The sequence below is a fragment of the Danio rerio genome, chromosome 15, assembly GCF_049306965.1.
Source record: "Danio rerio strain Tuebingen ecotype United States chromosome 15, GRCz12tu, whole genome shotgun sequence".
Classification (NCBI taxonomy): domain Eukaryota; kingdom Metazoa; phylum Chordata; class Actinopteri; order Cypriniformes; family Danionidae; genus Danio; species Danio rerio.
In genome coordinates this window covers 17537501-17565058 of record NC_133190.1, presented here as the reverse complement: position 1 = coordinate 17565058, position 27558 = coordinate 17537501, and the positions used below count along the sequence as shown (strand labels likewise).

The 27558-nt window shown below is 42.3% G+C and overlaps 4 protein-coding genes across 38 annotated transcripts in view; 1 reads left to right on the top strand and 3 right to left on the bottom strand.

The window, feature by feature from the left end:
• si:ch211-149e23.4 overlaps positions 1-8781 on the bottom strand; it is a 94076-nt gene extending 85295 nt beyond the window's left edge. The window contains exon 1 of the mRNA XM_073923480.1: positions 8634-8781. The gene's annotated coding sequence lies outside the window, so the exon portion shown is untranslated. The remainder of the gene's footprint in view (positions 1-8633) is intronic.
• Positions 1-27558, bottom strand: part of c2cd3 (C2 domain containing 3 centriole elongation regulator) — a 453012-nt gene that overhangs the window by 180446 nt on the left and 245008 nt on the right. The gene's annotated exons all lie outside the window — the stretch shown is intronic.
• LOC103908824 (uncharacterized) lies at positions 4694-15437 on the top strand. Of its 34 annotated transcripts, none has more exons than XR_012390704.1 (13): positions 4694-4734; positions 4871-4947; positions 5087-5208; positions 5319-5625; positions 5706-5791; positions 6042-6094; positions 7164-7203; positions 7294-7361; positions 7476-7565; positions 7669-8532; positions 9652-9971; positions 10335-10510; positions 14938-15437. XR_012390704.1 is itself a non-coding variant. In XM_073923487.1 (10 exons), exons 2-10 carry the CDS (start codon positions 4917-4919, stop codon positions 7958-7960), a joined length of 1089 nt encoding a protein of 362 aa, XP_073779588.1. In that variant the 5' UTR covers positions 4694-4734; positions 4871-4916; the 3' UTR covers positions 7961-8724. The 34 variants fall into 34 exon arrangements, 13 of the variants coding, with proteins under 13 accessions (XP_073779588.1, XP_073779586.1, XP_073779592.1 ...); XR_012390707.1 differs by lacking the exon at positions 7476-7565 and having other exon boundaries at positions 5084-5208; positions 7669-7982; positions 8204-8532; XR_012390701.1 differs by having other exon boundaries at positions 5084-5208; positions 9873-9971.
• On the bottom strand, positions 15429-26854 carry LOC101883163 (uncharacterized). 2 transcript variants are annotated; one of them, XM_073923496.1, is made up of 4 exons: positions 26748-26854; positions 16360-17162; positions 15857-16075; positions 15429-15766 (listed from the first exon to the last, which is right to left on the bottom strand). In XM_073923496.1, exons 2-4 carry the CDS (start codon positions 17016-17018, stop codon positions 15559-15561), a joined length of 1086 nt encoding a protein of 361 aa, XP_073779597.1. In that variant the 5' UTR covers positions 17019-17162; positions 26748-26854; the 3' UTR covers positions 15429-15558. The 2 variants fall into 2 exon arrangements, with proteins under 2 accessions (XP_073779597.1, XP_005171012.2); XM_005170955.6 differs by lacking the exon at positions 26748-26854 and having other exon boundaries at positions 16360-17792.

The window sequence follows — 27558 nt, the reverse complement described above, 5'->3', positions numbered from 1 at the left end:
AGAGGTTGGTGATACAACAATTACGTGGAGCATTAATTAAATGCTTATTTTCCATAGAGCGAAACAAATCATCCAAGTGCACAGCTGTGTAGCACACCAGCACGAACAAAAATATAGTTATGCTACACTTCATATAGAACTATAGCCAATTTTTGTTGGAAAATTTCTCTTTTCGGAACAGATTTTGTTTGGTTTAATTTGTAATCTTAATTTTAATGCATTTTTGTTGGCCAATTATCTACAAAATAAACAAGAAAAACGAATTACATCTGAGGTGAAGTGCGTCAATACAAGATCTGCTATGATTCTGCAGCCAGAAGATAAACCGGTGTGTTAAATAAAATAATAACATATATAAAATTAGAAGGTAATTTTTTTTCCCGTCATTTAATGAGCAGAAGGTAATTTGGACATGCCCTATGTGCACTTGCTCCATGCGCTTAGATAGGTTCCCTAAGCTCACACTGTCAATTGCCGCGTTTCCACTATCGCACCTAAAGGGTCTGATCTGGCCAAATCAGGTCTTCTTTAGGGCCACCGGCCAGCCTTGTTTGGCCCACCGAATACCTTATGCCAAAGAGGGCCACCTGGGGTTTTGGGGTGAAGTGAATGGAGAGGCAGACTTTGCCCGAGTCTGGTAAAGATGGCGTGCCGCCATTATACTAGTTTACCAATTGCACACGAGTTCATGCGCCAAACAAACAAACAAACAAACAAACAAACAAACAAACAAACAAACAAATAAATAAATAAGGGAAAAAAAAAAAAAAACATACAGCTGGTCAGTTTAAGAACGGCTATTCCATAAAACACCTTATCGGCTAGGGATCTTTTTGCTTATGATCGTCTTTATGTTTCTCTTTGAAATGTAAGGCTGTTGCATAAAATAAAAAAAAAAGTTTTAATGGAGCTGACTTTTCTTTGCTCCATCCTCCTTGATGTTTTCATTACCCATAATAAGCTTTACACCATATTAAAGACACAGCAGCCAGTAAAGGTTGTCGAGGGTTTTTGTCAAGTTTAAAAGGTGCATTTGTGCTCGTTTAGATGCCTGTGTGAGAGACCGGGCAAAAAAGATCTCGCTTGACAGCTCTGTTAATGCAGTAAGCGGCTGGGTTTCTATCTTTTGGAGATAATACAAAATATAAATACAACAGAAAGACATAAAACCTAACAAATGACGTGTCCACTTTTGGAGACTCAACACAATAGTTTATTCAACACAATATCTAGATAAAATAGCCTAAGCTATATTGAAATCTTTTAAAGAATTACAAATATCGGATATAATAAAATCACATTAAATAAATAAAAATAAATAAATTAATAAACCAATATAAAACAAACCAAACGCTAGCTATAACAATGTAGGTATATATAATACAAATAAATTAAATCGTTTCAAGTCACTTTAACTTTCATTTTACAAAGGCCTATCTGACAAAAAGATTTTATATATTTTCTAAAAACAATAAACACCGGAGGAGGTTTGAAATATATTTATAAAGTATTTGGATACGATTATATTAATCAAATCGTGCAAACAGAACATTTTTGGGTGAGTGAAACTAGAAACAACCTTCTTTTCTGTCATCCAGTCCTGAGCAGTGCTGCTTTACAAAAGGATTGGGAAAAACTGCACGTAAAAAAAAAACTTTCCTTTTTTTTTTTTTTTTTTACTTTATCTTAAAACTTTACTTAAGATAACCGAATAATATGCAGCATCCTTAATATGTTATCTTAAATAAAGAGGAATGAACTATTAAGTGTCATAGCCTAAAGAAAAATGTATATGTTTTAGGTCTTTCCGTAGCGGTTGGGCTAAATGTTTGACGGTGTCTATCTAAACGAGGATGTTATAACATACATTTCATACTGAGTTATTAGCGGAGAATTTCTGTGAATTTCTGTGCCTGACAATGAAATGCAGCTATTGCCATATACTTAAATGATAGTTCGGCAAAAATAAAAAAAAAATTTAAAAATAGTCAATGGTCATAGGTTTTCAATATTCTTAAACATATCTTCTTTTGTGTTCAACAGAAAAAAATACAAACAGATTTCAAACAAGTGAAGGGAGTGTAAATAATTGGAAGAATGTCTTCGGTTTTGGTGAGCTATCCCTAGTGTCTAAGCTTTGATAAATGGAGCTGATGTGTTAAAATGCTTATAGCATGGATAACAAATGAGACAGTTAACGAACAATCTCAGCAATACAACTGGAAATCTACACTAAAATGTAGTCTTTAGACAAAATGATCAGCACACACACACACACTAGTGAGAAACTTACAAATACACTCTTAGTCCTCCTTAGCTCTGGGTTATCACGGGCTCTTGGTGATAAAGAACTGGGTTATTCTAGGATTACAGTGTCTGCGTCACTATCCATGTCCTGGACAAAAAGATTAATATGTCCGTTTTTTAATAACAATAATAATAATACAATTAATATTTGACATGAAAAAATGACTTGTAAAACTTAAAAAATATCTTAATGTCATAAAATGAACAACTTACGATGTGAACAATTTAACTGCAATATTATACAAACTAATGTATTTAAGACTTTTTATTATTAAATCTTTAGACGAACATAGAGAAAGAAACAAATAACCAATCATAGAAACATGTTAATCAACTAGGAAGTCCAAATAGCAGCATCCACACACACACAAAAATAAAATAAAATTAAAAAGCAATAATAATAATTAAATAAAAACAAGTAAATATAAATAAATATTGCAATATAATAGACAGGGTTTATCATCAAAAATGCCTTTAACACATTAAAGTTTAAGGACTTTATGTCTCAGAAGCTTTAAAAAATTGAAGAAGACCATTAAATCTTTGTGAAAAGTGGGTGGGGGGTAGGGCTGTGCAATTATTTTAAAAATCCGATTTCGATTATGGGTTCTAATAGGGATGTAACAATATTGTAAATACCGTCATACCGCAATAGTAAAAAAAGGAAAATGAAGCGAATGGGAGGTAGCGGGAACTACAATTCCCATCAGCCCAGGCGTGGCCATCATCCTTTGAGGTCTGTTGTCACTACAGATCCAGTAATGTGAAAATGGAGTGTGCTGCTAGTAGCTGGGAAGAAAAAGAGCTGGAAATGATCGAGCAAAGCGGGTTTTAAATCGGATGCGTGGAAGCATTTTGTTTCTTTTTAAAAAGATACGAAAAAGGGGAAAAAGTGACAGACAAAGAAAAAACCGGTATGCAGGCACTGCCAGAATGTGGTGAAATATAAGTCGGGGAATACGACTAAAGACAGTAATGGGGACTGCTGAACACAGCACACTTGTTAGATTGATGTAGACATTGACTTGTACCGCAAAGAGACCTCTATCTCACTCATGGCTTGTCCTCTCAAGTGGAGGAAAGACAATGCACAACGTTACCCACTGCTGTCAACCTTGGCAAAATCATATCTCTCTGTCCCAGAAACCTCAGTCCCAAATGAGAGGGTTTTTTTTTCTGTTGCGTGGGACATGCCCAGAGATCCCAGCTTTTACCAGATTATATTTATATGATAATTTTCCTTTAAAAACCCTATCTAAGTGAGTGAGTGATTAAATGTCTAATGTGATGAGTTTTCAATAATACTAAATTGAAACTTTATTTTTTTTACATGGTTTAATAGTTTTTTGTTATTAAAATTGAAAAATTAAAGTTCCTGTTTTAAAACTTACAGATACATGGCTAATTTGTATGTCATTGATATGTTCAGTGCTAAGGTAAATAAACACTTTTGGCACTTTTTTCAAAGTCTTTTCATTAGTTTTGTTTTTCCTGTAAATTATTTAATAAATACCGTACCGTGCCATTCATACCGAGGTATTACCATACCGTGAAATTCTGATACCGTTATGTCCCTAGCTTCTAACGATTATGAAAATGCATTAATCGAGATAAACGATTATTTCATTATTTACTGCCCCCTTTCCAGTTGTCCTCACTTGTTGCTCTTAAAAGCGCGAAAGACCGCATGCTTATGCGCGTGTGTGTGCGGCGCGCAGAAACAGTCAGCACTTGGTCTCATTAGCACATTGTGACGAGCAGAGAGCACACACATCTAAAATCATTAACGTGAGCGATTTAATGTTCAAATAGGTGTCAAAACGCGGTGTTTAGTGATTATTCATATTAGCCCTCAATTTGTAATAAACAAACGAGTTAAGAATCAAAAGACACGTGAAAGCGAAACTATTAAAGTGACAGAGCACAATAGCTGCCGCCTGTTTTATCATGATTAATAAAACAACGAGAAAATCCCTCTTTGCGCTTGACTGAGGACTTGTGTAGCTAAAGTGTTTTTTTATACAGTGAAGATGCTTAAAGCACAGTTTGTTCAAAATTTTTATTCTATTGTATTTATTTCTCTTTCCTTTGCAGGGAGGAAAATAACTGTATGCTACGGTGGCTGGGAAGTGCAAAACAACATTACAAAGTGTGAAACACTTTTAAAAAGCTCGAGACAAATTTACATTTTGGAAAACATTTTTACTTATCATAAGACACATTTACATAGGAAAAACAATTTTACCAAGGACGAAACAAATTTACATTTTTGAAAAAAAATTTACAAGACGCAAAACACTTTTACAAATCCCGAAACAAATTTTCAATTACAGATTCCCTACAGAAAGGGAATATACCACCTACCGGAAGTGACGCGGAATGTACCACACACCGGAAATGACGAGTGAAGCGTAGTTTTCGTTGATGGTGAGAGCGGTTAATTCGTGTTGTGGAGCAATTGAAGTTTATGGTGGCCGAATAAAAACTGCGGTCGAGGGATGTTTTGCCCGTTTTGTGGCAAACACATGAGTACTCTAACGCGGTTTTGTTTTACGTTCGGTAGATGTTTCGAGTTTTTAAAGGACGCAGACCAGACGGAAACACCTGGGATGTCTCGACCGCCGGACCGTGCCAAGCAAGGTAAGTTGTTATTTGTTATTTTTAGTGTAGCAAAAGGCTAGCTATTTGAAGCCATGTGAATAAAACCATTAGTGCTAATAATGATTTTTTGCGGTTTATATCTTTCTACTTTGAAACGGAACTCTGTCCTTTTCAGCAGAACAACCATGCCCATCATACAAACGTTTCATGGAGTACAGAAACCTAAAGTCAAATGATTGGCAATCTTGTAACTATGGGCCAAAAGGAAGATACAAGCCTAAAGAAAGAAAACAAGTCCAGGTAAGTTGTACTGACCATCCTATACAATGCTCTCTATATGTGTGTATGTGTATATTTATTTTACCCGTGTATAACGTTACATTAATTAAAAATCTTTGTTATTTTACTAGATAAATGTAGGAGTGATGGTGCCACATGGAAGTGATTTAAAACCTCTAAGGGGGAAAACACTTCCCTTATTTACAGACCCCGACGTAGCAGCACCTGATTTGCTAAAACATGCTGTAGAGAAAATAAGAACATTTAACAAGGACATGCCAGAAGGACCTTACGTACTTTTGTATCCAGACTGCTCAGAGGTGGACTATGTGCCTGGATCAGACAGGCCATTCAAATTGTCAGAATATAAAAAGGAAATAGGAAAGGCATATGCCAGGATCCCTTTTTTCATTTGTCTAGAAAAACACTATAAAAGAGGTTGGTGGATCTCATGAATCAATATTTTTTTTGCATATTTACTGCTGGAGTATAGATAATGTTTGATTTATTTTTTTCAGTGGATGATACCTCAGACTCGGACTTCGACTCTGAAATCGTCATCACAACAAGGAGCACAGCTGAATTCAATCAAGCTGACACTTTGGTACATCAGTTATTTATTTTTTTAATTTATGTTTGTTTGTAGTTGTTTATTAGATTTACATTGGATTTTATACATAAAATATTTGCCTTGGTCAACAATTTATTGGAAAAAATGTTAGTTTTGATTATTTTGCAGTAACTATTATACAGTATTACAGGAAACCATCCAGCTTTAATATATGCTGTATGTGGTAATGGAACAGTAATGGAGCTGTTGAAAATTGTTAATAATTTTACCCGTTTACTTTTAGGTTTTTGAACCACAAAATCAAAGTACTCCCAAACTCAAACTGGAAGATGAAAGGTAGGAACTTTCAGCATGTATGGGTTGAAAATATTTTTCTTTACTTCTTTTCTGGAAATAATACTAATAACTCATTTCTTTTTGGGCTACAGGGCTTTCACTACCAGGCAAAGGGCAATTTAATTTTTTTTTCATTTAACTCGCAAAATTGTGATAAAAGTACTAGCAGATATTTCACTACTTTTTTCACATACACATTTTACGTTTATATTGCTGTTTTAGAGATGTTTTACCACTTTTGTTTTGCTGGAAATACAGCAAGACTGCACATAAGCTCCATGTTGCTACATGCTGCAGACTGTAACTTGCTGTAACTGGCTGAGGTGCCCCCTCACACCCTACCTAAGGACCCACAACTGCTTTACTTAATTTACCTGCTAGACCTTATTGGTGTCCTAAAAACAAAACAACAAGCTCTTGCAAGGGAATAAACACAAGTAAAAAATTAATCAAAACAATAAAAAAAAAAACATGTGAGAATAAAGTGGGGAATGTAATGAGAGATTTTTTTTTCTAGTGTTAGTCAACCAATAGGAATCTTGGGTGTCTTACATGATGTTTACATGATTTGACTGTAGGTTTTAAGATATTCAAAACACCCACTCTAGCCCAGAACACCTTGGCCACTAGAAAAGACCCAATGCCTCTCATTACAGTTGAGGTCTGGTTGTTAGAGAGTTGGGCTTGTAAGCAGAAGTTTGCTGGTTCGATTCTCGGTGCCAGCAACCCATGACCTAAGTGCACTTGAGCAAGGCACCTTACCCCATTCACTCTACAGTTACATCTGTCCACTGCATACTACTTGTAAGTCACTTTGGATAAAAGCATCTGCCAAATTAATAAATGTAAATTTTATCGGTTTGAATCATAGATGAATCCTAGATGCCAAATTGCATGATGAACTTTGCTCTGATGAACTTGAAACAGAAAATACCATTTGTGTAATGTCATGTATAACACACATTTTTTTTTTCGTCTTTTAATTTTTTTTTTACATTAACTATTACATTTTACTCAAAACTACATTATAGCCTTCATCATAGAGCTAATCATTTTTATAATGTTTCAGAGATGCTCCAAGACATTCATCAACAATTCAGCCAGGACAGGTATTAAGGCAGACTGGCATCAGGACATTTCTTGCTTTCAGTGTTTCAGTCTTTCATTTGTTTCAGACATTTTAATCTTTTTTTTTTCAGATAACGATATCTGATGATGAGGATCTGGATCCACCTGAAACGGGTCCAGAAAATACTTCTTGCTACAGGTAAAAAAAAAAATCATAATGGCTGACATAATTGAAATTTATATTACTGATTATATGAGGAGGACATTTTGGTTTATAAGATGTTTTAACATGAAAATAATAAATTCCCAACAGTAAATACACAGACCTGTATTTACCAAATGTTGAGCAAGAAAACGAAGAGCCAGTTGCTGTCAATGTGAATAATTTCCAACACACAGCAATGTAATATGACAGACTTTTACTATAGCACTCCTGTTTTTTCACTGTACAATAGTTCTGGTATATCTGGAATATACACAAATTAAGTCACTTTTTGTCATTACAGGGAGGAGACGGACATTACATTACCTGACATTGTAGCAAACCTGTCACTTCCTATTGACCATAAAATGGTCAGCCGGTTCAACATCTCAAGGGCTAATGTTTGGGATGGGGCTGTCAGAGGTTTCAAGCGTACAACATATTCTGAAACCTGTGACATGCTGGTCAAATTTACGGATGATACTGGTGTTCTGGAGGAGGGACTTGACACTGGAGGTCCAAGACGAGAGTTTTTAACTCTATTAATGAAACACCTTAAAGACCGGCCCATTTTTGATGGACCAGAAGGACATTGATTCTTGGCCTACAATGCAAACGGTATGCAAATGGGTTAGATGTGTACTGTAGGCTACTTAATGGTTGGTTAATGGTCATTGACCATATATATCACATGACAAATGCATTTATATAACAGTATATAATCCACAGTATATAATCCATGATTATGATTGAACACGGCTGGTTCTGCATTAGCATGCTTGATCCACCAATCAGGCCATTCCTAACCACTATAAAGAGCCAGGGTTTTCTTACTACAGTCATCTTCGATTTGAAGAATACACTGCTCTGCATCAGCTGCTACATCAACTCCTCCAGCTACATCAACTCCTCCAGCTACATCAACTCCTCCAGCTACATCAACTCCTCAAGCTACATCAACTTCTACAACAACAACTTCTTCAACAACTTATCCAACTACAACTTCTCAACCTTCTACTTCAAATTGCCTCACACAATGCAATCTCTGTGTCTTCAACCCAATTCTCCAACAAGATCACAGTAAAAACTCGATCACCATCCATGAACTTTGCCTAAACTCTCGATGCCTGCGATCCAAGCTGAACTCTCTTCTAGGGGTGCACCAGCGGTAACATACATGACACTTTTTAAGGGGAAGCCTCACAAACTACAACTAAGATTAAACATCCATCTTTAAAGGATGATTCTAGCATGAATAGAATGACTCACCTCTCAATCAAGGTTCTAGACAATCCAATCCTTAAAACATCAGTCCACAACTTATGCATACATTGATAAACATCCATGTTAATCCTCCAAACTAGTCGCTGTGGTGCATTCAATAGAGTAGCGTCTCCAATCATAACACTAGTTCTCTGGCAAACAAAATGGCCGCCAGCCTTTTTCTGCAACTTTGATTGACACTCCTACGAGCCAATAGCTGAAAGAAGCGTCACCATCCAATGAACTCTCAAAAAATTTGAGATGGTCCCACCCTCTCTCATGACAAGCTCATGAATGATTATCATTACATTTACACAATTGCTACTAAATGGTGACATTAATTTTAAGTTCAGGGTTTGATGTTGGCAGATGATAAATAAATAAATACATAAATTAATAAATAAATAAATAATAAAGTAACTAAATAATTATAAAATGTATAAATCAAGGAAAAAAAAACTGCCACATCTGATAGCAGTTTAACTTCTAAAAAGTTTACTCTGCTACTGAAAAACATTCAACGCATTAGGCATAGAAGTCCAATCGTAATATGCCCCAGTGACTCATGTCCATACACTTATAAGCCATAAGCTTATAATGGCAAGTTGGTTAGATGTGAAAACGGCAAAGAAACAAACTTCCCGCTTCCACGAATTAGAGGACATTTCTGACATGTCTGATGTTTCATAAATTGACTCTGCGTTAGATACAAACCAAGGGGTTTAAACTCCACTATAATTCCACCTACCCTGTCTTCAAGAGGTACATCAGGACCACTAGACGAGCAGATTTCCCATTTAATCTGCCATCCTTAGGAGGGACAAATGCCTACCTCTACTATCTTTGCTCGTTGCGACAATGAGGCTTCGTACCATGCATTAACAAAGGCACTTCCACACTTAGTAGCCCATGCTCTTATTAAGACGCCCCGCATGGTTATCAGCTAAAATAATTCATTGTGTTTGCCATACATGTACCATGTTGTAATGTCATTTCTGATTCTCTCTTGTTTTTCTCATTTCAGAGATCATGTCAGCTGGTTGCAGAAGCTGACCCTCATCCAACCTATTACACTCCACATCCATTTCTAAATACATTTACACTCTTTGCAAATGACACTTTTCCACTCACATAGCCCACACCCTCTGCCATATTCAGACTAGCCTTTTTAATTTAAGTCTTCTGAACTAAGTATGACATTTCAATCCAACAATACACCTAACCATATCTGATCTATCTTCGCAGAATGAAGGGATGCAGGATGATATCCGTTCCCCCACACACCCGTTCTAAACAGGCCCGGATTGGCTAATCGGGAGGACTGGGAGAATTCCCGGTGGGCCGGTCCGTTTTTTTTTGGCCGCGAGGGCCGGTGTCCCTAGGTCCAGAATCTGTTGCTCTCAGCAGTGACACTTTTTTAATTTATTTACTTGACCACAGCCTTTTTATTCATTATTTTACCGCAACTTTTCTCTTTTGTTGTTGTTGTGGTCGAGTGGTTAGCACATTAGGTTAAGATGCCGCGGACTCGGATTCGATCCTTGCTAGAGTAATTTAGTGTTTTCATTTTTATTGATAAGACATATAATACTGTTAGGGTTGTAGAACATTTGAAGTTCTAAAGCAGCTGTTTTCTCAAAAAAAAAAAAAAAGACATGATAGTGCCATTAGAAACTGATTTGGAAATATTTATTTATTTTAATATAGTCAGTCGTGAACTGAGGTGGGCTGATCTGAGGCTTGAAACTCCAGAGCTGAAAAGGTGTCCCACTCCGGCCCTGGTTCTAAACATCTTAGCATTTTTACACCACAGAAGAGCAATACCACCTCGGGGAAGCCCAGCCGATCCTCTCCAGCCAACTTCCACCATCATGCATTATTGGGTATGAAGTATGACTCTGTCATTTCCTTCCTATTTCCCTTCCTATTTAACATAGGAGCTCCTTCACTACCCTTCTCTGTTTTTCTAGCTTTAACTTTTTTCTCTCCAAATTTAATCTATCCTATACTTCTATTCACTTTCATTCACCACAGCTCCGACCAATTCAGGGGTTGTCTTGAGTTTCAGTTGCTGCAACAGGAACGTTCTAAATGAGCTTGCAATCACTTACAAATTTTCTAAATACCACTATCGTTGCACTCCCCGCACTAATACAGCAGTAAATGCTTCTGCGGGAGCACAAGTTGCCTCCATACTGGCCCACTACACCACTGCAGCCGCAGAAATGCTCCGCAGAGTTGCACACCCAAAGCACCACTGCTACCGCAGTGACCCTCTAGCATATGCCTTATTCACCTTCATCTTTACATATCACTAAAGGCAGTATTTAACGTCCCTGTGGGAGCACTCAAAACTTACTAATATCGACTGTTTAGGTGCTCCACTTAACTATACACCCCATTAACATCACTGCAACTGCAGTGACGCTCTAGCTGAGCCCCTTTTTCACTTTCATCTCTAAATATCATTGCTAATAGTACTTAGTATTTCCATGTGAGGCTCCAATACTGAGTACCACTGCACCTCTGCTACTGCACAGAGGCTTTGCCGAGCCTTATTCTCCCTCTGCACCACTGCTGCAACAGTTAAGCTTTGCCTGAGCTGCAACTGCAGAGACGGCTGTTTAGCCTTAATTCTATGAACCACTGATTTTATTGCACTTCTGTAACTGCAGAGAAGCTCTGCTGAGATTATTTTTTCCCCTGCACCAATCCTGCAGCAGTGACACCCTGCCTGAACAGTCTTCCAACAACAGATATAAACTCTGTCATTGGTCCTCTAACACCTTTAAATCCTCAATTTGCCTCAGCCAATATTTCCTCAGAGAAGCCCAGCTGATTCTCGGTTGCAGACTTCAACCTAGTTTCCAAGCAGCACGACTCTGTCTGTTCTTCCTACTTTCTGTCTTAGTTGCATAAGACTCATTTTTACTAAACTTTCCTTTTTATTTAATATATTAATATATTAATATACTTCTCTTCCTCTTCATAATTTTTCAATTTCACTTGCACTCATTCTCCGCAGCTTGGACTCCCACAGGGGTAGCCCCAAGCTCCCACTGCCACAGCAGTGAAGCTCTTTAAGAGCTCACATGTACACTTTTTTTCAAAAATTTAACCACTATCACACTCCGCCGCAATAATACAGCCGTAAAGGCGTAGCGGGAACTCGTATTGCTTCCATACTGACTACAATTACACCTCTACAGCAGCTCCACTTAATTACATTGCATTGTAGCATCAATTTATTCTCCATCACCACACTCCCCGCAACGATACAGCCATAAAGGCTTAGCGGGAACTCGTATTGCTTACATACTGACCACCATCACACCTTTACAGCAGCTCCACTTAATTACATTGCATTGTAGTATCAATTTATTTTCCATCACCACACTCCCCGCTATAATACAGCTGTAAAGGCTTAGCGGGAACATGTATTGCTTTCACACATATAATGCACCAGACTCTGAATACCTATGCACCCCTGCAGCCACAGAGTCACTCTACTGTGCCTGATTCCTATCTGCTACACAGCTGTTAATCAGCTTTCCAAAGCGCACTTCCCTTTAGATACTGACTTCCACCGCACCTCTGCAGCTGCAGAGAAGCTCAGCCGTGCATCACTCCCCTCTACATCACTGCCGCAGCAGTGACGCTTAGCGAGCGCATATACACTTCCACTTAGCAATCCACTACTGATACACTCTCCAGCACTGCCAAAGCAGTTAAACGTCTCTGCGGAGGCGTATTTACCTTCCAGATACTGACTTCCATTGCACCTCTGCAGCAGCAGAGACGCTCAGCCGAGCATCATTTACATCCCCTGCACCACGGCTGCAGCAGTGACGCTCTGCTGGAGCTCATGCACACTTCCATTACATTTATACCACTTCTGTCACTCCCAGCACTGCTAAAGCAGTTAAAACGCTGCTGCAGAAGCGTATTCTTCCCCTTAGTACTGACTACCACCACACCTCTGCAGTCGCAGAGACGCTCAGCCGAGCTTCATCCCCCCTGCACCACTGCTGCAGCAGTGTCGCTCCACCGGAGCTCACGCACACTACCATTTATCCATACCACTACTGACACACCCCCCATTGGACTGCCAAAGCGGTTAATCAGTTAACTGCTTCTCATCTGCAGCTACAGCTCCGCAGAACCTTACAGCTTCATTTTCCATCACTACTATACTAAACCTTTACGAAACTCACCACATATGTTTTAAACCTTTACACTTACCCCACTCACTCTCCCGCTGGTCCTTACAATTAACCGGCCCCGGGAGCACACATAGTCATACATAAGCACTTTCAGTTAATTTTTACACCCACACCAGTCTCTGTTGCTCCTCCAAGCTATTTCTGTATCACTTTTCAGCAGCCGGATATGGCATTAATCTCATGTGCCTTTTGTTGGGGTTCTTCAAATATGCGGCTGCTGTCCCGAGCGGAGCATTTTGGGGAGTTGTCGAGATCTACCTGAGCTCGAGGCTCCCCTCTCTACCTCCAAACGGGAGGGAGCCCAGGGCTCAAGAACCTTCGAGCTCTGGGCTCTCTCCCGGGACAGCATGCCAAACTTGCTTATAATCAATCATCAGCTAAGTGTGAACTCTTGAAGTGAAGTTTATTCATAAACTAATTTCGAGAGGAGCACGTGATTATGATTGAACACGGCTGGTTCTGCATTAGCATGCTTGACCCACCAATCAGGCCATTCCTAACCACTATAAAGAGCCAGGGTTTTCTCACTACAGTCATCTTCGTTTTGAAGAATCCCCCCTTCCACCCCTACCTTTTCACCTTTCCCTCCATAGGGCAGCACGGTGGCTCAGTGACTAGCACTGTCGCCTCACAGCAAGAACGTCACCGGTTGTAGTTCCTTAACAGGCCGGTGGTCGTTTCTGTGTGTAGTTTGCATGTTCTTCCCGTGCTTGCGTGGGTTTTCCCCGGGTTCTCCGGTTTCCTCCCACATTCCAAAAACATGCACAACAAGTTAATCGTTAAATCTAAATTTCAATACAGGCAATCTAACAATGCAGCATATCTTTTAATAGCCTTCAATCTTAATCTTTAGCTATTATAAAAAGGGGAGTTGTCGAGATCTACCTGAGCTCGAGGCTCCCCTCTCTACCTCCAAACGGGAGGGAGCCCAGGGCTCTAGAACCTTCGAGCTCAGGGCTCTCTCCCGGGACATCATGCAAAACTTGCTTATAATCAATCATCAGCTAAGTGTGAACTCTTTAAGTGGCTACTGTGGAGGAAAAGAGAGAAATAGTTTCAGACTACCTCAAATGGTATGTTATTGACCGCAACGCATCTGTAATTGACAGGTAAGATGATATTTGTAGTGATGAGATTGTCTTTATCACATTATTTTATTATTATTATTATTATTATTATTATATTTGTTAGAATTTCTTAACTTTCTTCTTGTCATTGACATATTGTGTGTATATACTGATGAGGGAAAAGTTTGAAGTTATATTTTAAATTAAATTTATAACAACAAAGTTTTGAAAGTGCATTTGTCAGTTTATTTTACCCCAGTATTTTCAATGGAATTTCTGCGCCAGCCTGTTGCTACTGACGGCATTAGTGGTTATAACGGTCTTTTACCTCTTTTTACGCTTGAACTAAATAAATGCTGAAGTCTATATAACTGAATGTATTGTAGTTACATTACAACATCAATGCTGTAAAACAACCTTGTGAAATTGAAAATAGTCACATTTAAGCATTTACTGAAAGTTTATCATTGGGTTTAAAACTCTTGCTGTGCATAGAGCTCATTGTCACTATACAGCAGTGAAGCAATGTTGTGTTCACTCTCTAGATTCAGGCAGGGTCTTTGAACTCTGGAGTTTTAGACTGCACTACAGCAACACCCTACCTTGTTGGCCCCTGTCTTGTGCCACTCTGAAAAGCCCCTTGCTGCTTTTGACCTTAAGATACTCTTCAAACCCGACCTCAGTCCTCCGGGGAGTAATCGAAGACTTAAAGAAAGTCAAACCATGGGCTAATGGGCAGACTATCTCCTTGATTGTGAAGTTTTGTTATTTACCCCCTGATAAATGTGAAATTTAACTGCCATGTGTTTTCTTGACTAGTTATAAAAAACACACATTGCAGTTAATTTCACATTTATCAGGGTTCAAGCATATCTGGCCTTTAGGTGAATAAGCATCAAAAGACTATGTTTTATTTAGCAATCATGTAACTACCTAAATCACAGAAGGAAAAAAGGACCAATACTAATTGTGCTTAAACCCCTAATTATGTGTCTGAATTGTTCTTGTTTTTTTTTGCAGAAGGCCAGGCTGCTGTGTCTGTGGAAGGTGTTTTGATGTTCGCTACTGGGCTGTCTTCACTTCCCCCATCTGGCTTGGAACCACCGCCAAAAATACAGTTCCTGGATAACTCTGCATTGCCAATGGCAAATACATGTGCAAACACCTTGAAATTACCACTGCTTAACTCATACAATTTGTTTAAGTCACAAATTGACTTTGGAATTTAAAATAGTCCAGGATTTGGCTGTTTTTAAGCTAAATGATGGAAGACCCTAGAGTTAAGACTGAAAATGTTGTTTTAATGTTCACTTTAAAGTGCAGTTGCAAAAATAGTCTTTTATAAAGTTAAAGTAGGTGAGGAAAATTTTCTCATGTCAATTTATGGAAAATGTTCTAGATTTGTGACTCTTAAACTGAAATCCCTTTATAAAGCACAGAAGGAAAAAAGAAAAAAAAAACAAGTAGTTCAAGAAGTTTTGTTTCATATACTACAGAAAATTAATAAATTATTGTTACTATTTTTTGGTTTATTTTCTTCACTTTAAAAAAACAATTAAGCTGTGGGTGACATACATAATCATTGTGTTTAGACAGACAGCAGTATTCCACCACCACAATACCCCTCCTTTTTTGATAATTTCATAGCTGAGCCATTTCTTTTAGTTTCATGTACAGTTCTGATGCAGATTCCCAGTTCTCTGGCTTCTGTAACTGATTGTGTTCCATAGCAAAGTCCAAGTACTCCTGCATGTTTGGGTCCCCACAAGGAGTCATTGACAGGCTAGCCTCAGGAAGGACATCCAGTTCAGCCGGTTCGATCTGAAATCCACAGTCTCTGGAGCCAAACCTATGTTAAATAGAAAACTTAAGGATTTTTTTTTCGTTTAAGCTAAAACATTAGAATATTGCTTTTATCTGTTTAACACTAATGTATCACCTTTGTGGTAAGTAGTAAAGTTCATTGGGCACTCCTCCTGGACATGCTGCTGTTCTGGAACGACGAATCCTGTGACTGTTCCACAACCTCGCACACTCATCCAAGTCCTTCTGAATAACATCCCCAAAGCAATATCTCAATAGGCACTGATGCTCATGACTCCTGTTGAAGTATCCAGCTTCTCTAAGGTCTGCAAATAACTCCATCCAGAACTGAGACCTATAGAAATTGAAACAAATTGAAGTTACATTTTAAGCATATATGTTTAAATAATAAATTCAATGATTAGTAATAATGTATGGTCTGCATTTTTTGGTCATTCGATTTTCTTTTCAGGAACAACTGCTTTTCCTGAGGGACTGTATTTGTTTTACATGTTGTACTGTATTGAAACTTATTGTACTCGTTTTTTTTTGTTTTTGTTTTTCACAACTCGTTCCTAAGAAGAAAATGTTATGACCAAAAAATACAATGACCCTTTAAGAACATTGAAGACCACTCACCTTCCCTTTCTAAATATAGACCACCAGGACTCAATACGTTGGTTATTTATTGACGAGCCGTACATGTGGCTGGAAGCGCCAGCATAGTAATCACTGTGATGGTGGCGTAGCGTACATTGAATTGCAGCCATTATACCGTTCTCAGTGCCGCAATCAGTCCTCAGTCTCATGGGGATGACACCGAGCTTTCGCACACATGACATGAAATAGCGAGCAATCACTGTTGGGTTATTATTTGTTGGTCCACATTCAAGCCACAGTACTTTACGTGAAAATCCATCTATGCACCCCAATATGGCCATACCGAACGGCTTAAGTTTATCATAACCATCTGCGTGCCACATATAGTTAGGTCCCATTGAATGGTAGGTTCTTCTTATAAACCTTCTGTGTGTTCTGCTCTCAACCCCTCGGGGATTGAGCTCCCGGAGCAAATTCATCACATCATCTCTCTTCACTCGAATTTTGTACTTTTGTTTAAGTACCTGCCACATCGTGCGGTAGCCAAATAGTTGTCCAGGTCCACGAAGTTCCAATCTGATGTCGTTACTCACGCAGTTTGGAAAAGAATAATCCTTTATGTGGTACAAACCGGCTTCGTTCAGTTTACTTTTAAGAGTCCTTAAGCAGATGTTCACACCGTGTAGACTTAACATCATGTCCACAATTACAGCGTACGAGTGGCCCTCGTTGAAATATTTTACACATTGATGCACTGTGTCCAGTGTTATACAGTAGTATGCAGCTGGAAGTCAGAATTATTAGCCCTCCTAAATATTAGCAACCCTTTTCCTCCCCAATTTCTGTTTAATGGAAAGAAGTTTTTTTTCAACACATTTCTAAACATAATAGTTTTAATCACTCCATTTCTAATAACTGAATACAAGCATTCAAATTTAAAGTCTGATTCAAAGGCTTAATTAGAATAATTAGGCAAGTCATTATATAACAGTATTTTCTTCTGCAGACAATCAAATATATATATTGCCTAAAGGGGCTAATAACATTGACCTTAAAAGAGGTTTCAAAATATTTAAATCTGCTTTTATTCTAGCCAAAACAAAACAAATAAACCTTTCTCTAGAAGAACAATATTAGTTAATGAATTAAATTCCTTGCTCTGTTAAACATAATTTGGGAAACATTTATTGATGTGATTACAATTATGACCAAAATAATTGTGATTATGATTTTTCCCAAAATCGAGCAACCCTAGTAGGGAGTATTAATAAATCTGCATTTATGAATAAAATAATTTGCCATCGTCACAATATTGTTAAGCAAAAACTACAGATCAAAAGTTTGACGAAAAGATAAATATTTTATAGTTATAAAATCAAAATCAGGTATTACATATTTTAATCTTAACCAAACAGAAATGTCATCACATAACTTTTTTGAAAATTTGCATAAATAAAACGTTCGAGGTTACTAAAGTAACCCTTCGTTCCCCGAGGAGGGGAACGGAAGCACTAAAAGTGGATTTGATGTTCTAAATCCACGTATGGGAGGATTCGGTTCAGAAGCTGCTCGTCTGAAAGAGTATTGAACGGGCCAACGAAAGCAATGAATTGGCAGCGTAAGCTTGCGCAGGTGTGCTGCATCGCCAATTAACTGAGCATATAAGCACACCTGGCGCCAGCAAACGCTATCCTTTTTAAGCTGAAAAGACTTTTAACAGCAAGGGACAGTCATTATGGCGACGGAGTATAGTGCTTCTGTTCCCCTCCTCGGGGAACGAAGGGTTACTTTAGTAATCTCGAACGTTCTCCTTCGGGGGGAACTTCAGCACTATAAGTGGATTTGATGTTCTAAATCCACGTATGGGAGCCCATTGAAAGCACCACAATGACTGCACCTTACCAACACCCACCATGAGAGGGCAGTCAGGCAAGCGTGACGCACCAAAATCATGGGAGGCGCGGTCCTCCAACGTGCCCTTAGCCCTAACCTATCCCCACTTCAAAAGAAGCTTTACGGAATAGGTATTTTTTTTGGGAGTCGCTAGCGTCTAGATAATTCTAGGAATATACGACAGTACGTTGGGAAGCGTGCCATCCCAGTAGGGAGGACGCTGCGGAGACCATCAGCACCCAATAGGAAGACAAATGGAATTACATATGGACTAACCCTGAGAAGGGGGAGTGCGCATAAGAAGGTGGTTAGCGGATAGGGAAGGCACGGGTCCACCCATGGGGGGGAACTTAACCATGGCGGAAAAAGCATATGGGGATCACCAGCGGGGATCGGCCATAGCAGGCACCTGTACCCAAAAACGTGGGCTGACCAGCGGGCAGACCTAATGTAGTGGGCCAGCGAGTGACTCCTCCGCTGAGTCAGTGCTGGGGGCCTCGGAGGAATCTGCAGGGCTCACCGAATGGGGAACTTTACTGACAGACAGGAGGGTGCACATCTCTCCGTGTTAGGGAAAAAAGGCACCGCAAGCGTGCTACAACACCCACCGAGTTGTTTCCTCAAATCACCAAAGGTCCCTAACACCCTTGAGGAAACCGGCTCCCCTCGCAGATTGTAAAACCTTGCAAATGTGTTGGGTGTCGCCCAGCCCGCAGCTTTACAAATGTCTGTTAAAGAAGCGCCGCGCGCACACGTCCAAGAGGATGCAACGCTCCGAGTGGAGTGCGCACGCACTCCCGGGGGACGCGGCTGACCTCTGCTCAAATAAGCACATGAAATGGCCTCCACAATCCTGTGGTAATCGTTGTTTAGACACGGCACTTCCCTGCAGCCGTCCGCCATAACAGACAAGAGCTGCTCAGAAGATCTAAGTACTGAGTACGGTCCACATAACGAGCAGGGCGCGAACTGGACAAAGTAAAGAAAGGGCTGGGTCTGCCTCCTCCGGGGGCAGCGCTTGCAGGGTTAATACCTGATCTCTAAAAAGAGTGGTAGGAACTTTGGGCACATAACCCGGGCGGGGTCTCAGGATGACGTGAGAATAATCCGGCCCGAATTCCAGGCATGAGTCACTAACTGAAAATGCCTCCAGGTCCCCGACCCTCTTAATGGAGGCCAACACGACCAGCAGAGCTGTCTTCAGGGACAGAAATCTTAAGGATACTGAATCGAGTGGCTCGAAGGGATCAAATCGCAGGCTCGTGAGAACGAGGGCAAGATCCTAAGAGGGCGTGAGAGGGGGGGCGAGTTGGATTAATTTGCCTAGCGCCTCTGAGGAACCGGATGATGAGGTTATGCTTTCCCACGGTGCCGCCAGCCACCGCGTCATGGTGAGCGGAGATGGTGGCAGCGTAAACCTTGAGAGTGGAGGGCGATAGCCTGCTATCCAGCTTCTCTGAAGGAAAGAGAGCACAACACTGATCTGGCAATATCGGAGTTCTTCTCTGCGAGAGACACACCATTCAGTGAATAGACTCCACTTCAGGGCGTAGGCGCGCCTCGTGGAGGGGGCTCTAGCCTGAGTGATGGCATCAACCACCGCGGGCGGCAGGTTACCTAAGTCTTCCTCGCGTCTATGGACCACACGTGGAGGTTCCAGAGATCGGGCGAGGGTGCCAGATGGTGCCTTGTCCCTGAGAAAGTAGGTCCTCTCTCAAAGGGATCTGCCATGGGAGGGCCGTCGCGAGGAGGAAGAGCTCTGATATCCAGGTCCGGTTGGGCCAGAGGGGCGCAACTAACAGAACCTGCTCTTCATCCTCCCTGACCTTGCACAGTAACTGCGCGATCAGGCTCACTGGGGGAAACGCATACTTGTGTATGCCCCGAGGCCAGCTGTGGGCCAGTGCATCCGTGCCATGAGAGCCCTCGGTCAGGGAATAAAACAACTGGCAATGAGCGTTCTCGGGGGAAGCAAACAGATCGATCTGGGCTTCCCCGAATCGCGCCCATATCAGCTGGACAGACTCGGGGTGGAGTCTCCATTCTCCAGAGTGAATCTGCTGCCGTGAGAGCACATCGGTTGCACGGTTGAGCATACCTGAGATGTGAATGGCGCGCAGCGACTTCAGCAGCGGGTGACTCCAGAGGAGCAGACGACGGGCGAGCTGAGACATGCGGTGAGAGCGCATACCCCCCATGCGGTTGATATACGTTGCCGCCGCCGTACTGTCCGTCCTGACCAGCACGTGTTGCTGCTCCAGCACCGGAGAAAAACGGCGGAGAGCAAGGAACACTGCCAACAGCTCTAGGTGATTGATATGCCAATACAGCTGGGCACCTATCCACAGGCCCGCAGCTGCATACCCGCGACACACGGCTCCCCAGCCTGTGCTGGAAGCATCTGTTGAGACAACAACATGACTGGACGCCTGTCCCAGAGACACACCGGCCTGCAGGAACGAGGGGTCGTTCCAGGGGCTGAGGGTGCAGCGACACAGCGCAGTAACAGAGACTCGGTGTGTGCCCGCATGCCATGCGCGTCTTGGAACTCGATCTTGAAGCCAGTGCTGAAGTGGTCTCATATGGAGCAGTCCGAGCAGCATGACAGCCGCAGCAGAAGCCATATGCCCCAGGAGCCACTGAACATATTTCAGGGGGACCACTATATTGCTGTTGAGCTCCCTCAGACAGTTCAGCAGCAGGCGAGCGCGCTCTCCGGAGAGGCGCGCTACCATGGTGACCGAGTCCAGCTCCATTCCGAGAAAAGAGATCCTCTGCACCAAGTTTGCTCTTTTCCCAGTTGACCTGCAACCCCAATCGGCGAAGATGCCGGAGCACCTCGTCTATGTGCGCAGTCAATTACTCCCGAGAGTGGGCTAAAATCAGCCAATCGTCGAGATAATTGAGTACGCGGATGCCCGCGAGCCGAAGGGGCGCTAGGGCACCCTCTGCGAGTTTGGTGAAGACCCGCAGAGACAAAGAGACCCCGAAGGGGAGGACCTTGTATTGCCATGCTCGACCTTCGAACGCAAACCGCAGAAACTGACAGTGGCATGGAAGAATGGAGACATGAAAATACGCGTCCTTCAGGTCTATGGCTGCAAACCAATCCTGAGGGCGGACGCATCGGAGGATGCGCTTCTGCGTAAGCATTCTGAACGACAGCTTGTGAAGGCAGCGGTTCAAAACGCGCAGATCTAGGATTGCCCGTGACCCACCGCTCTTTTTGGGTACGATGAAGTACGGGCTGTAAAACCCGCTCTCCATCTCGGCTGGAGGTACCGGCTCGATTGCACCCTTCGCCAGAAGGGCAGCAATCTCCTCTCGCAAGACAGGGGTGGACAGGGGATCCCCTGGTGAAATACACGCCCGTGAACTTGGGAGACCGTTTCGAGAACCGAAGTTCGTAGCCGAGTCTGATCGTGCGTATGAGCCACTGCGAGGGGCTGGCCCGCGCTAACCAGGCAGGCAGAGCCCTCGCTAATGACGTCATCGCAGCAATCGCTGACGTACCCACGGAGGGGCAGCGCGGAGCAGGTGTGCTGATCCGGGGAGCGCGAGGGTCCCACAGAAGAGCAGGAGGAGAGCGATTTGCTCTGGCTCCGCACCCTGACTCCGAAAAAAGGGCTTGGGGGCTGGGAGAAGGGAGACCGTCCCCCCAGCACCCGTGAGCCGCTGGCGGAGCATGTAGACCCTGCGAGCTGAGAGGCGGCACGTCCCAGACTGGCAGGGCTTGCAGTGCTCGTGAGCCACTGGCGGAGCGCACCGAACCTGCGAGCTCGAGAGCACAGTGTCTCAGACTGGCAGATTTCTGGCTGTCACATCCGGGGAAGTGGAAAAGTGCCCTTTTATTTCATGGCAGTAAAAGGTGCCGTTGGAAATGGCACCCCGCCCTCCAGCGGGGAAGAGCAAGTTCCCTCTTCTCCAGATGACCTGTCCCAGGGACGCTTCGGTTCGTTGCCGGACTTAGCGGCGTTCTGGGCAGGGGGAGCTGCTCGACGCGCTCGCTTCGCCAGAGGCGGGGGCGGTGTAGCTCTCGTAAGCGGGCGCCTTCGGAGAGGAGCAGGTATGGCTGGCACGGCGGGCGGAGCTGGCTTACGGATCCGCCAGTAAGACATCACTCATCAGACTGCTCTCTCACTGCCTCGAATTCCTGGGTGAATTCGCAGACAGTGTCGCCGACTAGCTTGGGATATGGGCGGGTCAAGAAAGCGGACTTTGTCGACTTTGCGCATACCAGCCAAGTTTTAGTCAGGGGTGGCGCTCCTGGATCACTAGTGTGGACATCGTCCTCCCCAAAGCACACGCAGCGGACTCAGTAGTCCGAAGAGCTAAGTTGGCGGCGGTGCGGAGCTCGTAAGCCTGGGTTAGACCCACCCTCGTGCAGCTCGGCCAGCGCCTGCGCCTGCGCTTGGTAGCGCTGGTAGGTGGCTATCGCATGCAAGGCGGATGCAGCCTGGTCCGTAGCTTTGCAAGCTCTAGCTCCGAGGGAGCCGAAAACTCACAGGCTTTGGATAGGAGACGGGGCAGACCCCACCAAGAAGAGGCGCCGCGCGGATTAGCGCACTCAACCTAAGGAATCGCCACATACACCCTGGCCGCTCCACCACCAAGAGTGGTGAGGGTGGAGGGACACGCAGCACGAGCACAAAAAAGGTGCTCTTTAAGACCACGTGAGCCTACTGTGCGTCGCCGGGAAGAAGGGAACGCCCCTCTAGTCAGTCCGGCCGCGGAGCTGGGGGATAAACCATCTCCAACCTACGGCCGAAGCAGCCCGGGAAAGCACGGCTAACACGTCTGTTTCAGTATCCGTTTTGACAGCGCTCACCTGCCCAAAGGGGGCGAGCGGGTCCGGATCATCGTCGGACAATGAAAGCCCACCCTCCGATGCCGCGGGGGACATCTCATCTCCGGTGTCAGCAAGCGTGAGAGCTACCATCTGATTAGACGGATCACTCCCAGTACCCGAAGCTTGGATGGAGTGCTTGGAGGAGCGAGATGTCCGCGAGCCCTTAGGCGGCGGATTATCTCTCGCTGGAACCCTCAGATCTGCCCGAGTGCCCGCTGCAGAGCAGGAGGCGACTGGGGTGGCTCGCTCTCTTACGAAAGTAAGTCCGCGATCTCAACTGCGTGACGGTCATGGCATCGCAGTGACGACATGAACCGCCCCCGAGCACTACATTAACATGCTGGACCCCCAAACATGTAATGCAGTGATCGTGCCCATCATCCGGAGCCAGGAAACCCCCGCAACCAGAAACGCACAGTCGGAGCGCCATCCTGAAAAGGACGTGCTGCACGACTGTGTTGCTCTTTTAGGATGCTTTGCAACAATACGCACCGCTCTGGAGGACCGGACCCAAAGGGACGCCAGGCAAGGGAGAAACCCAGCTCGACCGTCTGCCGCTGCGTGGACTCGCTCTGGACCGGGAGACACTCGTTCGCTCGATGTGGCTGTAGCTCAGCAAGAGGAACCCTCATGAACTCGATCAGAAAAGTCTCTGAAGCGAAAAGGATAGCGTTTGCTGGCGCCAGGGGTGCTTATATGCTCAGTTAATTGGCGATGCAGCACACCTGCGCAAGCTTACGCTGCCAATTCATTGCTTTCATTGGCCCGTTCAATACTCTTTCAGACGAGCGGCTTCTGAACCGAATCCTCCCATACGTGGATTTAGAACATCAAATCCACTTATAGTGCTGAAGTTCCCCCCGAAGGGGAACATATGTTCCAATGTCTGCTTCAGAAAAGGTCCAAACGTTACAGTCCATATTAAATCTATGTCTTAGGATATCATTACAAGGGTAAATATCGTTAATAATTTTAAACTGGACTTCTTTTGACTTTGGTTGAAGTGGAAGAGAAAGAAATCTTGTTCAAATTTGAACCACCTTGTCTTTGGGAAAATCTAAAACAAGAGGTCTTTTCTTAACTTTAGAAGGGAAAAGCTGTGTATTGACTAACATTCTTAAAGTCTCATTATTACAGCTCTGCCCAATAAAATCAATACCAGCAATAATAAGATTGCCCAATCTTGGTATCACAGAAGGATACCCCCATTCCTCTTTGATCAGCTGGGACTAAGAATCAGCCCTGGCACTGTAGCCACACCAGCCCACATTACCACAGCGACACAGCCCCATCCACGGACACGCACATTCCCTGCTTATATTGGTGTACAGATGGTAAAATTATATAAGCAGTAACATATTTAAGAGATATTTAAACATTTAATGTGTGTGACTAAAACAAAAACAACCCATTTATATATGCAATCATGTCATTCTTTTTTTTTTTTTCGGCTTAGTCCCTATATTAATCTTAGAACCACCAACTTATCCAGCATATGTTTTACACAGCGGATGCCCTCAAAGCTGCAACCCATTACTGGGTTACCCAATTCCCAATCGGCCTACCCATTTCACCTATTGCATGTGTTTGGACTTGTGAAGGAAACCAGAAGGAAACCCATGCGAACATGCAAACTCCACACAGAAACACCAACTGACCCAGCTGAGGGAACCAGCGAACTTATTGCTGTGAGGCGACAGCGCTACTCACTGCGCCACTGCACTGCCCCCTTTCGAGACTAGTTCAGTTAATTTGATGTATTTGGCATTGTCTGACTTGACTGCCTTTCTCTTTTTATGGTCCATCTCTATCAATTTGTCGCACTTACTGTGTGTTTGACATCCTTGCCAGATTTTGATTACGTTTGCATAATCTCTGATTGGGTCGGCCCATCTCGAAACCAGCCGGTCGTTGCCGATTGGGCCAATGCTTAACATTGATTAATAATCTTACTATTATCATAATCGTCATCATAATATTCACATCTTGCAAGAGATAAAAGCTGCTTACATGTAAAAAACAATACATATGAAAAAAAAAATAAAAAAAATAGCTGACCGGCCCACATTTAAAAGATGGTCTGGCCCTTCTGCCATTTGCCAGAATTGCCAGATGGCCAGTCCGCCCCTGACTTGGGGTCAGCATTACTAACCTTTAAGTTTATACTTTGAATTATTAATATGAGATTGGTAAATACAACACAGGTGCCTTCAGGTTAAAGCCTTCAAATAGTTCTCAGTTAACGTACTGAAAGTTAATTACGACACAAACCATATAGACCAATTACCAACCTACGTCACACATGACGTCACACGGGTCCCCGGTTGCAGAAAACAGACAGGCTGCAATGGGAAATATGTCGTGTTTTGCGGTAGGATGCCGAATGAGTCCAAAAATAGAAAACTTAACTTTTACCATACACCACACACTGCTTTAATACCGACTGCAGACGTCTTTGGCTAAATGGGGGCTGAATGAAGTGAGGAGCTAATTAGAAATGCTGGACTCTGCAGTTGTCATGTCATATCAGGTAAGCTCACGCTATGCTGAATCATACACATCACTTGTTTTTGATTGCAGAAATGATTTCAGCAAAAACAGTTACATATGGTTAATTAAACTGCTGACACTGAATGCTAAGATTGAAACGTGAAGGTCACGTTTATTAAGGCAAGCTTAGTTTTATATTCACACATTCATTCAGTGACAACTTGTGACAAACTCCCTATATTGTTTACCACGACACTTTGAATATTTAGTCTGAAATAACCTGCAAGTGTGACTTGAAAACAACATTAACACTGTTTATTTGACTGTGAACAATGTTGTGCTTTGATATTGGCTGCTAATATGATTTCGCTATTTAGAGTTTGCAAATAATATTTTTATGAAATTATATTAAGGAGAAAGTCTGAATGTGCGAATATAAAACCAACTTTACCTCTATGTGTAGGTTCACATACCCTGCCGTACAGGTGAAGTTCACTGTCAGAATGCAGTTGTTTTGCTTTTTGGTGATTAATTACCCAGGCCTTGTATAACGTTAGCTCCGTCTTGTTTCCTTGTCTTTGGCAAGGCGGAATCTCGGTGTTTAGCTCTTGAATCTGGTCATCATGGAACAATATTTATTGCACAAGACCTCAAAGAACAACATTTTTGGCATCCAAAGACTTGTAACCCTTTAACTTCTCTCTTGTAAAATCACTCGGAGCTTCATTGAGATTTTATATTTCGGGCTGGTTGCTCGGTCATTTCGTCTTATCCAATATTCATTGGGAGTATGCTATCGCAAATGGAGCTGTCAGATGAACGCCGCTCACTTTAACGTTAATTTTGCTGAATCACTGTGCTTGTCACTGGGTGACGAGCTGTTATAATATGCTGTAAGCATGATGTAAATAATATATATAATATGTAAGTAGTAGATCTTATTTCTAAGACAACAACAAACTCTGCACCGCATCTGATGTCATTCCCTCGCTGTAAATGCTGGGGCTCCCGGTTGCTTTCTGCCACCTCTGCGCGCGCATCCTGAATGTTTACAAACATGGTAATTGGTCTATATGCTTGTTAACATTAACTTAGTTAACAACTAACGTTAGCCTTGCTATTTACCCAAAAGTAATCTTAACAGCATGCTTAATCTGTTAAAGTGGTCAGTCTATAAACAGAATTCAAAATTTACCATCATATTTATATAACAAGTCTTACCTTTTTTCCTCCATCATACGTCCATCACTCGATGAAATCTCTGATAAGGTGTCGTGTTGCGCTCGTGTTGGTGTGTTCTGCGTCACCTGCAGCGCTCCAATCAGAAATTAAAATGGTGGCCGCGCGCTCCGCGGTTTCATCAGTGGGCGAGGGGTGGTCACGAAGGGGACTTCTTGAATTAGGCCAACACATTGTTCGCGATTGTTTTATTGTACTCATTAAGACTTCTGTTCTGACCATCTATTGTCAGTGTTTTGTTTAGACCCTTACATTAAGTTGATTGGAAAACACAGAAATTAATGTTCATTTGTGTCCATGATTCCTTTTTAACTACGGAATTAAAAACAAATACTAATTATTTTGTATACAAATTTGTTTATGAGGCTTTATTTTAATATTGACTTTTGGATTGACATAAACCAAAATTATAAATAAACAGAGCAACTCTCCCACACCTTTTAGAGTCTATATTCTGAACCCATGATAGAACATGACGATTTTAAAACTGAAACAGGCATTGCAGAACATGGCATTCCATTAATCTTATCACTAGCTTTGATGGCTTATGAAGTTGCATTGTTATTACAGAGTAATTTAGTGTATGCTGAGTTTGGGTCTAAGTACTTTAAGCACATTTTCACATTAAGTGATCTTAAGAGTGTTTCACATCACTGCAGGCATGTTGTCATGTAGTCTGACAGTCCAACTGGGAGAGCATTTCGCTAATTATTTTACTTTTTAACAGAAAAAAGCTGACACTCTAACTAATATGTTGGTTTAGGTAA

What these genes read in the sequence shown, in the direction of transcription:
- LOC101883163 (XM_073923496.1), bottom strand. Translation starts at nt 17,018, where the DNA reads ATGATGTTAAGTCTACACGGTGTGAACATCTGCTTAAGGACTCTTAAA. An exon ending in TCTATATTTAGAAAGGGAAG is followed by an intron (nt 16,076 to 16,359) that starts GTGAGTGGTCTT and finishes CAATTTCTATAG; the next exon opens with GTCTCAGTTCTGGATGGAGT. An exon ending in CTTTACTACTTACCACAAAG is followed by an intron (nt 15,767 to 15,856) that starts GTGATACATTAG and finishes TATTTAACATAG; the next exon opens with GTTTGGCTCCAGAGACTGTG.
- LOC103908824 (XM_073923486.1), top strand. Translation starts at nt 4,806, where the DNA reads ATGTTTTGCCCGTTTTGTGGCAAACACATGAGTACTCTAACGCGGTTT. An exon ending in AGAAAAACACTATAAAAGAG is followed by an intron (nt 5,626 to 5,705) that starts GTTGGTGGATCT and finishes TATTTTTTTCAG; the next exon opens with TGGATGATACCTCAGACTCG. An exon ending in CTCAAACTGGAAGATGAAAG is followed by an intron (nt 6,095 to 7,163) that starts GTAGGAACTTTC and finishes ATAATGTTTCAG; the next exon opens with AGATGCTCCAAGACATTCAT.